At 40.6% G+C, this 12,306-nt stretch overlaps 1 protein-coding gene across 1 annotated transcript in view; it reads left to right on the plus strand.

The window, feature by feature from the left end:
• The window catches only part of LOC311275417 (netrin receptor UNC5D-like), a 188,949-nt gene that overhangs the window by 128,059 nt on the left and 48,584 nt on the right, over positions 1-12,306 (plus strand). Inside the window, exons 4-5 of the mRNA XM_084383965.1 lie at positions 2,149-2,292; positions 2,522-2,625. Of these exons, the coding sequence (XP_084240091.1) occupies positions 2,149-2,292; positions 2,522-2,625 (248 nt within the window). The remainder of the gene's footprint in view (positions 1-2,148; positions 2,293-2,521; positions 2,626-12,306) is intronic.

A 12,306-nucleotide genomic window follows, 5' to 3' on the forward strand; every position in this document is an offset into this window, starting at 1 on the left:
AACAACATCTTTGCCTAACCCTAACCAAGCGGTTTTTGTTCCTAAACCTAACCATAAACCATAAACACATTGTTGTCACATCATGAAATTAAGAATTTAAACTAAAGAAATGTAAAACATATCCATGATTTGCAAAAACAAACTTGACTGTATGATTCCTGGTTGATTTGGCGACACCGGTGGTTATGGGAGGTAACAACAAGTGTGGTTAAATAGAACATAACACATTAACCCAGACTACACCTGTTTTCTGCTCACATTGCTGCTTTAACTCCAGCACACAACTGCATCCCTGCAGCTCATGCAACCCATTTAATCAGCACCGCTCCAGAATCCACTTATAGGCTTGAATACTAGTTTTCTTTGAAGGGGGGTATATTTGTTACTGTCACTCCCTATTCCCCCACTGTGAGGCCTTAATTGCATGCTGCGGGGAGTGACGAGGTCGGAGACTTGACACCAAACATTAGCTGTTCATAACTCTGCATTTATATTTTAATGAATCTATTCAAGTTGGCTGCCATGGCTGAAATTAAGGTTTTCTACCGTGTTTGACAGACATCACATGTATTGGTTGAAAGCTGCAATTTCCTGAATACACAATAGAGCCACCTATCGTACATTAATGGTCCGAGCCTGTCATCTTTTGTGCATGGTGTGGCTTAATTGAAATACCAGGCTTTTAGATTCCCATCAGTTGTCTCTAAAACGTGTTGCTCTCACGCCTAGCTCATTATCATGGACAATATACGGATATTAAAGGATGACCTGTGTGACATGAAGTCAGAGTTCTGCTGCAAAATTAGACGATTTGATTGTCATGGAAACAATATGTGCTCGCGTGTGGCATTTAATTGCATTGTTTTGCTTCTCGTTTCTGCCTCAAATTATAGTCCCTTCCAGTGTTCTCAAAATAAAAATGAGTGCTCATGCTCTCTCTTAAAAGAAAAACAGGCTGATGTGTTCCTCCTCTCAGTAAATGCCTCAGCTGGAAAGCCTCTAGCGTCACCCCGGTATAAACTGATTATGTTTTACAGATACTAAAACAGGAGATGAGGGCTCAATAACAAGTATAACAAAGTACATCCACTATGGTCCCTGGCCATCTGTTTGCCTAAACTTGAGTATTAAGGGGACAGTCCATTCCAAGAGCAAACATACATGTTTTTTTTCTCTACCTGTTGTCCCTTTTTACCCATCTAGATAGTTTTGGTGTAAGTTGTCAAGTTTTGAAGATATCTGCCGCAGAGCTGTCGGCCTTTTGTCACATATAATGGAAGTAGATGGCACTTGGCGTGTGGTGCTCAAAGTGGCAAAAAAACAAAACAAAAAAAAAGACAAAAACAACTCGGCAGCAGTGCCTTTTTTCTAGAAAATATGACCTGGTTACTCGAGACAATCCACGGCCCTTGTTGTAAACTGTTTGGTGTAAAAAAAAGTATTTTGACTGATGGAAGCCTGTGCACAAGTCGTGCACAGGCTAAAAACATAAATCAAGGTTCAAGGTGATTTATTTGTCATTACACAACACAGCACTGCATATCAAAATAAAAGCTTCTTTCAAGTTTATGCTACAAAAATATAGAACACCTAAACGGTTATCTAGGCTATAAACATATATACATAAACACGTATACACCCTTGAAATTATTCTGTAGTGCATTTTTGTTTTTATTTGCATCTGGGTGAATGTGAACAGCAGCAACAAGATGAAGACGACATTAAACCGCCGAGTGCAGCAGCTTGATCCGAGATGAGGTAGACACAGGTCTCTGTAAATATGTCTCCAAAACTAAGTATGTATTTTTGATTTTGGGGTGAACTGTCCCTTTAAATAAGGGAGATTTGAAAAAGGCCAGTGATGTAAGTAATTCCTTGTAAATACTTATATCTATAATAACCATGAAGTGACCAGCTGTGTGACTTTGAGCTGGATTAAAGTTAAGTACAGTTTAAATACTTAATATAAACAAAATCCATTCTCTCCGTCTTATCCTCCTGGCAAATGGCAGCTCTGCTTCCTGCTGATAATCTTATCAAATTTAAATTTCACTCACCATCCGCTCCCTGCAAATCTTCATCTCCTCCATTGATCATCCCTGTGATATAATGAAAGCTAATCTGAGCAATCAACCGTCTTGTCTGCAGGGCTGAAGATCCGCGAGGTGATGATCAACGTGTCACGTCAGCAGGTGGAGGACTTCCACGGCCCGGAGGATTACTGGTGTCTGTGCGTCGCCTGGAGCCACCTGGGAACCTCCAAGAGCCGCAAGGCAACCGTCCGCATCGCCTGTAAGCATCTCCGTGTCACTTTGATACGACACTGACCTTATTGTCTCTGAAAAGGTTATTCTCCTTCAAACCGGTGCCATGATTTTGCATAAGGCATCATTTGTTTTCATGTTCGTGTGCGTACGTGTGGGTGGAGAAGGTCACACATGAAACAAATCGCATTTTTCGCTGCTCCTGCGTGCTGATGTAGTTGTTTTCTTTAATGCAGGCTGTTTATTCTCTCCCCTAGACCTGAGGAAGAACTTTGAGCAAGACCCCCAAGGCACCGAGGTGCCTCTGAATGGCATGATTGTGTTGCACTGCCGTCCCCCAGAGGGAGTGCCTGTGGCTGAGGTGAGGGCTTCTTGCACTTCAAACATTTTCTCCTGTGTTGCCGGGAGAGGAGCAGTCATCTGTCTGCTTTACTTACAGTGTAACTCTGTTTTCATGTTCCGATGTTTTCTTACTCTGCAGCCACAGACACATCTGTACTTTGCTTTGCAGTTTTGTAGAAGCCAGAGCTGCAGTTGATGAGCTGTAGATGCCTTTTGTTTGCTTTTCTTTTTCTTCATCCTGGAAGTTATATCTATCCATGCGCATCGCTTTCGCTCTCTGTGCGCTATGTTCTCTGGTAAAAGGATTGACGACCATGACTTATTTAGATGCCATGTATTCATTTCACTCTCACCGTCGTTCCCTCTCTCGCTCTTTGGAGTCTGAGTGTTTGTGTGTGTGTCTGAAAGAGAGAGCCTGTCATTGCCATTTTAATTTTTACTATGAATATAAAATGAAGCTCTTGTGGACTGTCCTGTCGAGCGCTGTGCGTGTGTGTGTCTGTGTGTGTTTATGTGTGTGTGTGGCGCTGCTCTCTGATGCGCTGTGCCTTCATGTGAAGGCTCAGTAGGCAGATATGTCAATATCAAAGCCTGTGTGCCCAAGCATCTGAAGCTTTGCATTTACTTAAAGACACAGTCCATATCCATACGTAAACAAAGTGACAGCCCTAGCGGCAAATTTCAAAGCACAGGACCAGAACCCTGCTATTACTCGCAAAACGACTAACAGGTCTTCACAGACTAAAAAGTTACCAGTATTTCATGAGGCTAAGAGTCAAAGTTTTGTTTACTCGAGTGATATTTGGAAACGGCAGTAAAACAGGCATGGATGTAACTATTTTTAAATATAAGAAGTTGAAAAAAGAGAGAGTTGTTTGATCTGTGGACAAATCCCAGGATCGATTTGTGTGTTTCACCGTTACTGCCATGGCAAGATGTAGTGACTAGTGACTCAGCGTGTGCTGCTGCTGCTGCTGCTGACAGTAACACCAGAATGAGGAACTGCAACGTTGACGTGAAGGCAGTGACCCCCAGTTACTGATGAAGGTACCTTATACGGATGGCAATCTTAACATTATTCAGATTTTACATATCGGCATCGGGTCCAGCAGTTTTATAGGTATTTAAGATTGTTTCTGGAGTTACCAGGTCATGATTTCTGACAGAGACATCGCTGTTGAGTCTATCAGATGTATTTTTTTGGCACTTTGAGCACCACAAGCTGAGTGCCATCCTGTTCCATTATATTCAAGAGAAGGCAGACATCTCCGCGGTCGCTGTCTCCTCCAAAACTTGGCAGCTCACACCAAAACTCTCTAAAATGATAAATAACAAGGTAAGAGGAGATATTTTTTATTATTATTATGGAGTGAACTGCATTAGCAAGGGCTGTAAAAGGCCAGCAATATGACAGCAGCGTGGGTGGTTGGATTGACGATGTTAGACAGAGTACCTTACATTACAACCTTATTCAGATTTTACATGTTAGACATTGGGTACGACAATGGCCTGGATAGGTACTGTGATGTACCAGCTAACTAGCATAATCAATTAAGAGCGGCATAATCATAACAGACTGATTTCATTTGTAGAATTTAAAAACAAGAACTCGTGTCTTTTTTATGGGTATACAAGAATATTTGGTAACACTTCCTTTTAAAGGTCAACACATTTCATGTTACTGTAACTAGGTGGCGATTCCCTGGTAACAAATTAAAAATTTCTTCGAAATTACCACAATAATTACCTCAGAATTGATTAGAAATGACCCCTGCATGATTTAATAACATTCTACTATTTTCCAATAAGCAGTCAATGAACAGCTGGTCATTTCTTGAATATATTCCCAGGACACTTGAGACCAGGATGCAAAACCACTAACTTGAAGCGAGTATGAATAATATCGGGGTAGTTTGGAAATTTCCCAGACCTGTAAAATTTAATTTTCTTGAGTAACATAACACAAAAGTACAAGTGTTAATAGTGTCTGAATAACTCTGAATGAAGTCTCAGAATATGTTCCACACTCTGAAGTGAGGTCTTGCTCATAACTAATTCATTAGTAGTTTGACACTTAATAAACCCCACAGCTTCTACTAATGAATTAGTAATGAGCACGACCAACTAGTTAATGGTAAATATGTGTACCCTAATTTAAAGTGTTACCAATTCTTTTAATAAAACTTTTAATTAAACGCTGCAGTCATATTTTGAAATAACTTTCAGCACATTGGATTCGCTATGAAACAATGATGAAGCTGAAGAGTTTCAAAAACCCTGTAAAACTTTCTCTTTCCACAATAAATATTCATAGGTAGCAATCAAGGTTAAAGAGTGTAAAAACAACTATAGTGTTTATTAAGCGTATACCCCCACAAAAAAAACATCTTCATCAGGACTGTGTGGGTGTGGTTTGATCATGTTTGATTGACAGCGACCAAACAACCCACAGACTGTCATCAGATTCTGATTCATGTTTGAAGCTGGCTCAGAAAATAGGTTTTCGCTGCTTTTTAAGGGTATTTGAGGGCGTTGACAGCCACGTCAAATCGGTGTCGCATTTACAGTAGGGCAGTAAACATATTCCTACAGTTTGTGCACTGATAGAAGTACAGACTAGAGATGTTTGCTAATTTAGCCCCATTAAAACATAAGTTCCCGTTTAAGTGTTCGAGGCAATGTGAGATTTTAATCATTTCCCCGACACAAGGACAGACTGCCAGTAAAGACTGAAGGTTACATGCTTTACTAAAGCGTTACTGCAAGACTGTGTTACAATGTGCATTAAGGTTGAAAACTGTTCATTCAGTATAAATCACTAAAATAATTGTGCGACACCACTATAAGCTACACATCTTCAACCTTAATACCTAATAAACCTAATAAAATACAAACACAGCCTTGGGTTTCTCTGTATGAGCTTGCATGTTTGCACCAAGTTTTACCTGCGAAAGGAGCTAAAAACAGGAAATTAAATTATTTTCCTGCTTGTTTTGGCGTTAAGACAAATATCTCCTTAGAAATGCATTCAGAAAACATTATTAGCATTCTTAGCATTAGCTAACTGGCTCACTGACTGATAGCAAGACACAGTTCACATAGTAATCTTCTTCTCCAGCCATTGATCATAAATCAATGCACTATTTAGTCGTGTTTCAACAAAATGTAATACAGTTCTGCTGCAAAACTTAAGGAAATCTGACGCTACATCAAAAGTTTACACAACATGCATACATCTAGGGTCAGGTAAAAATACCCTTCGATTGACAGGCTTTCATCAACTGTATGTTTAACTAAACAAAGAGACTGAAATAAGGTTTAATCAACAAACCACAATGTAATATCAGACAGATAAATAAGCACACTTAAAGGCAACTGAGCATGTGTATGTGCATCATTTGTTATAAGACCGAAGCCAAAAAGCCCTCGAAACAAGCACGAAGATGTCTGCAGGCACAGACCTGGAAGATTATACTGCTAATGTGCGCTAACGTTAACAGACTTAAAGGTCCAGTGTGTAGAATTTAGCTGGATTAAAACCAGCTCAATGCGGCCACCGTAAGAGAGGGTGAGGCGATCTTAAATCTTAAATTCAAGCTGAAACTCAGCACTTGTGTGTGATTATGTACCTGAAATTTATACAGCCCAAACATTTTCTCCTGCTGGCTGCTTTACTGGTTCTGTATTGTCGTATTAATAAAACCTTGATCACAAAAAAACAGTAGATTGGGGCATCGAGACTCCTTAAAGATGTCCAAGGACTCCTTCCACAGCACACACAACGCACATAAAACAGTGTTTGTGCTCTGTGTGTGTGTATGTGTGTGCGTGTGATGAATGATTCAGCTCACACAAATGGAGCATCGGTGTACCATGAGTATCCCCCATGCATTGTGGTCATCAAATAGGCAACTCCTCATGCATTCATTAATGCGACTCCGGCTAACAAAGAGAATGGTTATAGTAAATAATGCAGGGACAAATCCAGCTCCCTCTAGTATGACTTTCACTGGGAGGAAAAAAAAAAACAGGACGCACTCCAGAGTTGGGGATGTGGCTGTACTTTTCTCTTTTCATGACTTCAGGCCTTGCTGAGAGGTTAAAGCCTTTTTTTTGTAACCAGCGCTGTAAAAATCTGGCTGAGAGAGAAGCTACAGTTGGAGTTTAAGGAATTGAGGTCACGGTGCAGCGTGCTCTGTTGAACTCTATTTGTATTCGGAGGCATATTTATTTTGGTCGTGACATTTATTCAAATCTTTTTTTTTTTTCCGTACTTCCGCAATTTCCCAACTCATCCTGATGGAAATTAATACTTGTGTTGTTGAAGAAAAATGCAAAACATTTAATTTCGGGAGCTGACAATAAACGCTCAGTTGACAGGATGCAAATGAAATGAGTTCCGACTCCGCACGCTGTTTTAAAACATAAACGCTGCAGAGCCGACTTTACAGCTCCGAAATCCCCTTATGTCGCCGCTCTCTTCATGTTCTCGGAGGCAGCACTAACAGCGAGAGAGGGGAGAACTTTATCCGCATCTCACTGTAACTAAGCCACCGGGGAGTTTGCTGGGCTGTTGTGTGGGATGTTAATGAAAGTCACAGAATGCCATATTATCTGTCCCAGCAGTGATAGAGGCAATAATCTGTGCACAGACTGTAAGTCCGACCACAGAGAATGTATCAAAGTGAAACGGCTTAAATCCACGTCAGTTTATTGGTGAGTCGAGATGGCCAAACGTTTTTACTCGAATCCGCTTTTTATAGACAGGGAGGCTGTTTAGAAGACAGATAACGTCCGCAAAATGTCTCTGATCAGAGCGTAATAATCACATGATCATTTTTTCTGAAAGCCAAACTGAAATTAAATGTGCTTTTTTAATATATGCTGAGTGTTTGTTCAGGCGTGTGTAGTGTGTTGATTAAAATTGTACTTACCTCAAAGAAGATGTTGAAATTTTATCAATTAATCAGCGGTGACAGCACCCGAGGATTGGACGTTTAATCGATTTATTTTCAATTATTATGGCTCCCAACTATTATAATGACGTATAATAATGTGAGATAAATCGATTATTGTGATGCATTTTGTTTCGCAATGATGCTCTCAGGACGCAATCCTCTCACACATGTATATTAAAGCAATATTATGTATCAGTTCATATTTTATGCCATTTGCAACACAACTGTCGTGAATACAAATCCCAGGTTTCTGTAACAGTTTGTCAGATTTATTGTAATGTTACAAAACTCTTGTCAACTTATGTCCTGAAGTAAACATGTACACCTCACTGTAACATGCCACCAGCTAAACCTCTGTCAAAATGTGCTGATCAAAACATAGCGAGTTGACAACTTTGCAAACACAACCAACATCAAGCAAGTGCAACAACTCAAGGCATACGACTTAGCAAGCCAGCTAGCATTACTCACTGCCTCTTGCTCGGTCATGCCAATTTTCCTCTTCTTAGCCTCTTCTGTCAGTGTCCTCTTCAGTCTCTCCCCCTCTGTCGTGACGTCTGTAGAGGCAGCTGAGCCCTGTTTCATTACCCGCTCACCCGGCTCTGGTTCCGATGCCCTTTCTGGCCCCGCGGACGGACCTGAAATCTTCCTCCCGGCGGTCCAAAGCTGCTGCGAAAGCAATGCAAACACCGACAATCCCCGGCAGCGCTCTGAGCAGAGTCGGCTAGGAGAGCAACAGTTACAGGTGGCTTTCAGGAAACTCTCTAAATCAGAGAGTTGAGGCAGAGAAGCCGGAGGACATCAGAGGGAAAACCAGAGAATACTTCCTCCATGAAATATGATCCAGTTTCACCAAAATCACTGCTGGTTGGTGCTGTGTGGGATGTACTGCCGTATAGCGCTACGCACTGATGCTACCTGCCCACTGAAGTTACATAGTGCAGAGTGGAGACAGAGACACCATTCACCCTGACATAAGTCGCTGCGCCATCAAAATTATCTCTGAAGCTGTTATTTTAAGGTAAAGTAGTTACATAATGTTACAGTGAATACATCGTTTTTGTATTTGATTAAAGTTCAAGGATATCCACTGCACTAAATGCACGATGTTTCCAAATGTAATGAGTAATCCTGTTAAATAATCATGATTGTTCTTGTTCCCATGATGAAGCAGCCTTACAGTACCTCCTACCTTAATGTTCTTATTCACCAATGTGTGACTGGTGCAGTCATGTGTGGGAGAGTGAACTCGAACTCTGTTCAACTCAGAAAAGTCGGCACTAAAATCAAAATCACCGGAGGATAAAGATCATGCCCGCAGTAATGAGCGCATAATGAATGCAGCTTCTAAGAAAAAAACAATTAGGGCACCATTAAAACCATCTGAGAACCATCATTTTCTGTTACATAACTTCGCTGTTTATTTACAAGACGAGATTTTCCGTAGCATCACTGCACATCCCAGGCTCACTTATCTCTACGGGATATTATTTTGAGAAGTATCTACTAATGACTGATTAAGTGCAGTTGTTGACAGCCCATCCAAGCAGCACAAGGTCTATTTGAAACTTCCAACATTTCTCAAAACACATTTGAAATAGGTGTAAATATCAACTGAAGCTTGGAACAACATGGCCTATTTTCAAGCCTCAAAATTGAAAGTGCTTTTTTTTTTATCCAGCATGTCGGAAGAGCTCATGTTAAACTCTGTCAGACATCTATTATACGGCTGACTTTAAGTGACACCCAAGCAAATAACTAGTTTAGCCAGCTCTGAACAACTGAAGGGAAAATTGTGACTCCGTGGCTTTCTGAGGTTAAAAGTTGAGCTAGGGGGAGAAAAGAAAACGTCTCCGATAACTTCAGGAAAAAAACTGCTTTACATTCATTAGCACCACATTAACCGTATTCTTTACCAAGTGTAATTAATCATCAAGCCTCTCATCCAAAGTCATTTGAAGTACTTTAAATGTAATTATTCAGTGATGAACATAACATTTCCAGAGATGGTGTGGAGATAAACCAAGGACACAACAAGGGTTTAGCCGCCCCCGCCTCCAGAATATGCTGCTGTCAGATTCGGAGGGCTCATTTGTTTAATGTGATTTCATGAAAGTCGTTGTTGCATTGAGAAAAGGCCATAGATGACTGAGGGAAGGCGGAGAGGGTGCAGGCGTGAGCAGAGTGAAAGGAGGAGGAGGCCGCTTGTTAATGAAACTCAACCCTAATTGAATCAGATGGAACAAAACCTACTGCAATGCTTTGTAATCGTCTCCGTGTCGCTTTCACTTCCCATTTAAATGATTGTAAATGTGGGTCATTACATTTGCTTTTCAGAATAATTGAGTGTTTAGGCCGGATGCAGGGAGGAATTGGAACGTTTTGGACAGGACTTTTCTGCGAGTCGGTTTTAAGATGATACCTTTTTTTGCGCTCGAACACGCGGTGCTCAAGGCCAGCTGGCTCTCTCGTCTCAACCTCTTCAAACAGCTTGCAGCTATCAGAAAAATGAAATCCTGCAGCACGGTTCACGGACCTCCCGCTGACCATTTGATGCCGCTTCCAATATTTCACGAGCTAACTTCATTTGCACTCCCTACACCGGCTGGAAAATGAGCAAACAAGGAAGGAAGTTCAGTGAAAACTTTGCGGGGATCAGTTTTAAATTAGCCGCAGTTTGATGGTCAACACGGTGACCTTGACACCTCGCAAACCCCACCGCCGGCAGACCGCCGTAAGGCCTCGTCGGCTGAGTTAGGTGTGGTGTAGTTCAACACTGGTTGCTGCTATCTAAGTGGAACAAATTTGCCAATTAAGCAAATCCGTTTCCTGTCCTCCCCAGGCACTGGCTTATCAGGCTCATTTGAGTCTGTCCTGTCCCTGCCTTCTCATCAGCGTGTGCATCTCTCTATCGCTTCCCCCCGAAGGGAAGACTCTAGGACCGACACAGAATGCAAATCACACTCTGGGTTTATACACTTCCTGCAGCGAACACTTGGAGAAAAAAAAAAAAAAAAAAACGAGCGAAGGAGGGGCAGAGTGAGAGAGATAAATCAAAGCAAAAACATGAGACAGAAAAACCAACTAAAGGACAAGACGATTATTTTAATTTACTTTAGAGTACGAATTCTCTGAGATAAAGCCTCCCCCCCCAAAAAAAAAATGAACACTCGCCACCAAAGAGACAGTTCTCATAATATTCGACTCCCATGATCACAGGGAAACTAGAGGGACGATTATGTGGTCAGTAACATTGAAGAAGACAACAGCTGAGGCTGGTTTCAAGAAATGAAACCTTTCTACTTTAATTCTATTGTACTTAAGCTTTTGGCTCACTGAGCTCATACTGTATGGCCTTTTGTGGAACAAATCTGCCAATCAAGCAAATCCGTTTAACAGCCTTTAGTTGTTGTCTTTCTTAATATAGCTGACCACATAAATGTCCCTCTAATCTCTCTAATTATAGGATGTGATTAGGAATTAGGTTCCTTTACAAAAACACTTAAGTTTTTTTTTTTTTTTTTTTTGCTTTTTACTTGCAGATTTGTGGCTTTAACAGGGCTGCAGACTCATTTTTCACACTGGTCGCACTCATGCAATCATTTAGGTGCACCAGCAAAACCTGTAGGTGCACCCAATAACACATTTTACATTCATTTCTTAACATGTTTAAAGTTTTGTAAGCAGGACCACGAACCAATTAACATTTTCGGGCGCATGTGCAACTAATTTAATTGCACCCTTGAACTTCTGAGTGCTTTATCATAGATTTATGACGCAGTTATGTTTCAGAAAACATCTCGTAAATGTAACACTTTGATCTCGGAGAATATCAATACCAAGTCTATTCCTCTGATAAATGTATGACTTTAATCTTGGAAATCTTTTTTCTTTGAATGTTACTCCCCTCCCCAGGTTCCTGTTGTTGATTATTATTTATTTGTTTTACTTGTTTTTCCACCTACACTGGACCTAATACCCTGTCAGTAATGATATTACTACGGTCATCCTTAAAGCAGTCTCGTTCTGTGAAACACAGATTTGGAAGAGCAGAGATTTATTTTTTATCACACATACTTTTCAGAAGAAAATGTCCGCACACATATCTCCTAATTAATCTCCTCTAATAATACAACAACAGTCCAAAATGAGGACAGATGATTAACAGTATATATATAATAAAGCCACAGTACATCACAGAGCCAATACCTGCAGCAGGGACAGAGTCCCACAAACACATAATGCCCTTAACAATTCAACAGTATTGCAGCGAGGGTGAGTGAATGATCCTTAGTGAAGGGCAGATCGATGCCGCAGTAATCGATACTTCAGCACTCAAACATAGATCACTTGTTATCGATAACCAGCTAAAAAGGATTGATTAGAAAGTTGGTTGCAAGGTGCTGCCGGACATAAAAAGCAGTTAAATAGTTCATGTTTCTGCTGCTGAACAGACTCTGGTAACACGAGAATCGCCACAGACGTCTTTTTTCAGCCTGCTTTTGCAAACATTTAAGCAGACCTGTGAAATGACTTATCTTTTTTAATTATGTCTTACAACACTGACTGAGAAATCCTTCTTGTTTAGAGTAAATGATAATATTTTGTTTATTTTATATTACAGTAAAACTGGGAGCTACTGTACCAGCTAATGATGCAGCTTCACTGTTAAATTATACTAGCTTTTAATGAGGCACAAACAAGGTAATAAATCCATATTTTTAATTACAATTGTAATTATA

Source organism: Pagrus pagrus (genome assembly GCF_965226575.1).
Source record: "Pagrus pagrus genome assembly, chromosome: 19".
NCBI lineage: Eukaryota > Metazoa > Chordata > Actinopteri > Spariformes > Sparidae > Pagrus > Pagrus pagrus.